The following is a 6,221-nucleotide window of genomic DNA, read 5'->3' on the forward strand; positions in this document are numbered from 1 at the left end:
GAAAGATGAAAAACGTGATCAATTGGCTAGGTCTTTAATGCACACAATTTGTTATTGGTTTAAGCTTGTTCCGCACATGACGTCTAAGAGCCCAAACATCAGAAATAAACATAAGGGGCAAGCACAGGTCGCCAGAAATAATACCAACAACGGAAAGCCAGTGTTACAGGTATACTACATTTACCACCATCACAGAACCCCTGCTAGCTCCATATGAGGCACAGACCACCCCCCAAAAAAGATCCTAGACCTGTTCCATAAGAGGGTGGAGGTGAACAGTATACCGTCAGCATAGCTATACTCTAATCTTTATAGAATCTACACCAATGTTCATCACCATAAAAGATTACGAGCTTTTTTTTATATTACATTTACCAACAAAGGATACAGAAGTTCCATTTAGAGCAGGCATCACACCTGCACCAAAGTATGACAAAGACGAACAAGCAGGTACTACTCCAACGTGTGTATAGTTCTCTGCCCTACGAGGTGAGAGGAAGTCTAGAGGGCACATCGAAAAGCCGCAAACCTTAATTCACAACTTGGAAAAAGGCTTAGGGGCCATAAGATCACAAAGCACATTCTTCAAGTCGCAAGAGAAATGCGCTTCAGCTATTTGTGACTGCCTTCGTCCAGACACATTGCCTTTGTCTGCGTGCCATGGATTAATACTGCTCAAGCTTTGTGGCCTTAATTAAGTTGGGACGTCACAAAGCAGCGATTTAGTACCCTCGAGAGGGGCCCCCACCCCCGATGGTGTAGTCACAATTAAGCTATACACGGAGCGGCTAAACGCAGAGCACAACTATGTCAAACCCCTCCTCCCAAACAAAAGTGCCTGTCTTCGCAGCTTTCAATCGGCTCTCTCCCCAGCCATTCTTGACTTTCCCAGCGACAGGAAGTGGGCTCGATTTTCCCAAGCTGGAGCAAGGGAAGGGAAACGAAGCTTTGGAAGTTTCTTTGGGGGTCGGAACAATCTAGTGCTGCGTGCGAAGAAGTAGGAAAGGCCACCTCAAGAAGCTGCTCTAAAGAAAATTATGAAAGATTCAAAATGAACGCAACCAAACATCTACATGGAGGAGCTGAAAGCACGTGCAGAGCAAAGAGTCTTATCCATGAGCTTGCTTTAACAATCATACCTAACCAGTCTTAACATCTCACCACCGCATATAAAAACAGCACTTAGTAACGCAAGCTGTATTTCTTACTTAAGAAGATAGCTTTTCAGCATTCGAGAAATTGTAAACTCAGCGTTTTTTCAGCTACACCAAGTCGTGAAAAGGGGGTGTACGCACATACCCCAAACAGTGAAACAAAAGTGATGTACGCTACTCGAGCGCCACACCCAAAGTCTTTACGTTTGCAAAGTCACATTGCAATGCAACATGACATGGCATGGATGACTCCTCCGAGCATAGGCTACTTACCTGCACCACTTCTAAGTTAGTTTCTGCAAGAAATGCCAAGTGCTGAAACTAAAAAGGAGTGTGGGAGCCCCTCTACAGAGAACGAACATGGGTCAAATACCCTGTTCTGTGGAATTTCTTCCACTGCTAAAGGGTCTCCAACCACGTTTTAGCTCACTGCTCCATTCACAGCAGAGAAATACCTATTTGTCCTACCCAGAAGGGCAGTCCAGCACCAAAATGCTAGACAATTCTCCTCTGAACAAGAGTACCATTAGAAACCCAGATGTGTTTCAGCCTTGTTTGGCCTCCTCAGTGAGGTGAAGCTGAGCCTCTCTAAGGCACAGTGGGCAAGGGGTCCACGTCTGGATTACCCTTCCGGTGAAACCCCAAGTTTTTCTTAATTAAATAGCAGTGTGGAAGCCCATCTACTGAGAACGAACATGGGTCAAATACCCTTCTCTAGGCAATTCTCTTCTGAACAAAAGTGCAGAGGGAAACTAGTTTACCAAAACGTAAGCTGTCAAACATCCTTTGAAAGAAAGAGTGGAAACTAGAAAACTGAACATATCTGCACCAAAAATCAATGCGCATTGAAAGGTTAATTTTAAAAGCTTTCACTACATTGGCAGCATTGCTCTGGGACCCTCAAATCATTCTCGTTTTGGATATTAGACTCCCCAGAATTGAGCAGTACTTCTGGTTAAACGGGAAACTATGCTGTGCCTTGTAACAGTTCAGAAAGTGTAGGTTACTACAAAACCCCACATCTAACCGTAAACTGCACTTTTTCAAAGACAGCGAATGAGCGAGGGCTCCCCCAAAGAGCAAACAAATAGTCGGCATATGTGCCACAAATATAGGGCTAACTTCAAGGGTCCTCCCAAATAGTCTAATGCAAACTCCTTCTGAAAACAACCAAAACACATGAAACCAGTGTTAAATTAAATTCATATCCGATTTATATAGTGAAAAATTTGCAACATCTACGCGATGGTTGAGCTGAGCGATGCCTGCCAAGAGTCACCAAACAACCGATGTGGTGGTGTGAAGGCTCGCAGTATTTGCCAGCTTCCGCCCCGGCCTTGAGCCATGCCTTTCTTATCCATTTGATGCATGTACAGACTCGGGTAGGGGGGTGGGGTAGGTTATTTGCTACACTCCAACCGTCTGAACCAGGGGGTGATCAGCCAAGAGTAGGGTATCTGCAGCAAATGCATACATCTTCAAATATAGCCCAATCCCTGTGCTACGTTCCATTTTCTCTGCACGACACTGGGAATACGAGGATACCTGCCCTGGGCATGAGCCCCAGAAGGCTTGTGTGAATCAGGAAAGGAATTTTGAAGGAGATTAGCTGCTGCACTGCGAATCAGGATGATACAGGGAGCTTGGTTTTGTGTGGCCGGATTCTTTCCAGTCTGACTGGTAGCTATAATGCTCTTTCCTGAACCTGATGAGTTGGTTCAGAATTATTATTTCGTTTTTTGCACACGCAAAAGGCAACTAGAAACAAGCACTGACAATTGCAACAGTTTGTGTATTTGTGTAGGCATGGGAAAGGTACTTGCCAGGCACTACCATAGTGGTATTAACTGGCCATTGATGGTGGTAGCAGGTGCAAAATGGTGCGAGTACATGGGCATCTAATAGTAAGTGCCTGGCAAATGCCTAATACTTCTAGACAAGCCAAAACGGTTGCCTTCTTCAGTGATTGTAGCAGGACTTCAGGGAAGGAAAGGCATAGTGCTTATAAAATCCAGCAGCTGAAGACAGACCTGGTTAAGACATTTGTATCACACTAGTAGCGAGTTTCCAGAGCCACTGCTTTAAAAAAAACACTAGGAGGCACTTGAGTGAAAAGTTTGATGACCTGGCTTAAAGTGAGCTCAAAGAGTTCCTATGAGGAGGTGTTTTGGACATGGGGTGGCAGGAACTGGGTGAGAAGGCCATAGGGATAAGCATGGCATGGGGTAGTCCAAAAGGGATGGGGAAAACACAACCAAACAACATATACAAGTTGGGTATCCCATCTCATATACCGTTTCTCCCTATCCGTATTCGAATGCAAAAGTTATGGCTTACGAAAAAGTAGAGGGGTACAAACAACTAAAATAAACACGTGGACTGTGCCAATACTGTTTTGGGACTTGTAATTCCGAGACCTAAGGATGCGTTAAAATGATCTAACATACTGGCATTTGATCAGGGTCTCCTTTCAGGATGCAAAATAATGCTCTACCCATGAACTGTCCTTAATATAAATGTGCCACTTTTATGTTTCCGGTAACGAACCACCTACCCTGTGTGCCACGATCCCTAGCACCGATTGACTAAGTGCTACATCTACACTGGCTTTAAATTTAAGAACTTTTTGGTTGCAAGATTGCCTGCCGCAATCCAGGAGTTGTCCATACACATCTTTAATCGGTTTACTTTCTAAAGTCCCCGTATCACACACGAGGAACTTTCCTCCGTCACCCACAGCGCACAAAAGCCGCTAAACATTCAGCGCATGCACAGAGACCACGGAAGTCGTCCCATTTGAAACTACTGTTCTGACTAGATTTTCGAGGCGAGGAGCTGTAATATGGCTCAGTTATTCGATTAGTCCCCCATAGTGGGGTCTTGACGCATGGAGAAGGCAAACGTGAGAAGCCAATTACTGGGGGTTGGCGTGTCCCAGGAGTGAAATACACACAGGTGTTGCACAAAGAAGTGTAAGGCATGCTGATCTCACGCTGGGATTAGCACACAGACCCCGACGTCAAAAGAAGTGGATTTGGGAGTCATCTATACATTTGGAATATCAGCGAAAGGTCCCCAATGCTGCCAGCTTGTGGATGGGATGCCATCTAGTGCCGGGGGCGTCTCTCAACCATGATGAGCGTGGGTTTCGTGTGCATGGCCATGCGTGCTGTGATTTTAAAGCCCCCTGCACTCTCTTTGGCACCGATGGGCATGCAGGTTTAGGATACGTAAATACCATGGGATGCGTGTGGCATTCTTTGCGTTTGACTATCGCATGACACGAAGGAAAGCGAGTACTCCGCCATGTTGCCAATTGGCCGCTTTACAGCGTCTGGAGAGGTACCCCTAGTACTTACCCAGGTGCAGGGTGAGGTTGATGCTCCCAGGATACTGCACTCCTGCCAGCATGCTCTGGCTCTGCCACCAGGTGGTGTCCTGCGGGTTGTTGTAGTCGGTCAGGTACTCGGCGCCGTGCCGCAGAGCGGGGGAGCGGGCGTCGCACGTATGGCAGCTCTTGGTGACGCCGGTGACCCCGGTCTGCACGCAGTATTCCTCGGGCGGGGTGCCGCACGTGTTGGTGGCCTCTACTGTCACATTGAAAGCTGCGTTGACGAACTCCGGCATGCAGCGCTGTGGCCGCCCGTCGTCGGCCGTGCACTCGTCCATAGCGCTCCGGCCGGGAGTCCATTGCAGCCCCAGGCAGAGGAGTAGTAGCAGCAGCGGCTGCCGCATCCTGCTCCCACCGAAGGAAAAGCCCCCACACGGAGCACAAGCAGCGGGGCTCGGGTGCTCCAGGAGGCGCGCGCTCCCGTGGCCGGACTTGCGCCCCTACCTCTCCCCTGTGCTGCGGCGCCAACTCCCACAACTCCGCGAGGTTACGGGTGACGGGCTCGCCCCTGCACCGAGGTTTCGTAGCCGCCGCGCGCTCCCCTACAGGATGGGCTCAAGCGCACGAATCTCTGGGGCGGAGGTGGAATGTCTAGCGCCCCTCCTCTTCACTTCTTTCGAGCGAGCTCTTGACTAACTTTGAGGCCACGGGTGGCGAGCTTTAGCCTTCTAGAAGGCCTAGGGCTGCGGGGCTGATGGTGTCGCCCTCCTCGTCGTCCTTCCCTGAGGCGGCGGTTCGGCCACCCTCTCGCAGCCCGAACTTTCCTGCGTAAAGTTCCGCTCTGCGCCGCCGGGCTGCCCTCTCTGTGTGACTAGGGTTGGGCTGGGAGAGCTGCGGTGCACGCCGGGAATGTGTCGGAAGTGAGGGTCTGGGCGCTCGGGGATCACCGTCTCCTTCCGTCACTGGCCCCGAGCCCGGAAGAGTGGAGGGCCAGGGGAGAGGCGGCGCCGCCCACTGCTCCAAACACGCCAGTGATACCACTTGCTGCCCCCAAACAAGTAGCGGCCCGCCTGGCAACGTAGGGCAATTTCAAGTTAACTTTGGACTCTTGCTAACTTGGCACTCTTTTTTTTTGTTGGTAAAATGTCGTCATACCCACAACACGTACTACACGTAGCCACTTTCATTAAGTAAAAACCATAGCCCGGTTAGCCAGAAACGTGTTATCCTCTCTAGAAAGGATGTCAATTTCAAAATGTCACTTGGAAAACTGCTGTTTTTTTATTACTAAAGCAATGGAGAATCTATCCAAGGTCGTATGACTTAGCTTATTGCTGAAGAGAATTCTGCATGTAACCATAATTAATATCCTAATAACCACACAACGCGTGCTTTTCCACCCTATTCCATTGATCGCACCTCACAGTGTCCACACCCCCCCCCACACCTCTTTTTCACACTTTTACATTTGGAAAGAAGCGCAGTATGTCATAATCCTATTCTGGTCAGAAGTAGTACAAGGGAGAGCAAAGCTTCAGTGTACTGTGCCTACAATTTTACCATAACTCTGCTCAGAGGTGTTTTCAGGCTATACTCTGCAGGAATGGACGTGAGCAGCAGAAGTTACCAAATACAAGTGTGCAATAAGTACCAAAATAAAAGGTACTGTCCAGGCAGGGTTCCTTAAAAGTATACACTATGAGCTCCATTAAGAGCAGTGCAGTAAAGGTCAAACT

General features: G+C 48.5%; 1 protein-coding gene across 1 annotated transcript in view; it reads right to left on the minus strand.

Moving 5' to 3' along the window:
- The window catches only part of LAMC1 (laminin subunit gamma 1), a 922,342-nt gene extending 916,922 nt beyond the window's left edge, over positions 1 to 5,420 (minus strand). The window contains exon 1 of the mRNA XM_069641408.1: positions 4,514 to 5,420. Coding sequence (XP_069497509.1) covers positions 4,514 to 4,889 — 376 coding nt within the window. The 5' untranslated portion in view covers positions 4,890 to 5,420. The remainder of the gene's footprint in view (positions 1 to 4,513) is intronic.
- Between the last annotated feature and the right edge of the window lie 801 nt (positions 5,421 to 6,221).

This window comes from Ambystoma mexicanum, chromosome 1q, assembly GCF_040938575.1.
Source record: "Ambystoma mexicanum isolate Mex_15411 chromosome 1q, UKY_AmexF1_1, whole genome shotgun sequence".
NCBI lineage: Eukaryota > Metazoa > Chordata > Amphibia > Caudata > Ambystomatidae > Ambystoma > Ambystoma mexicanum.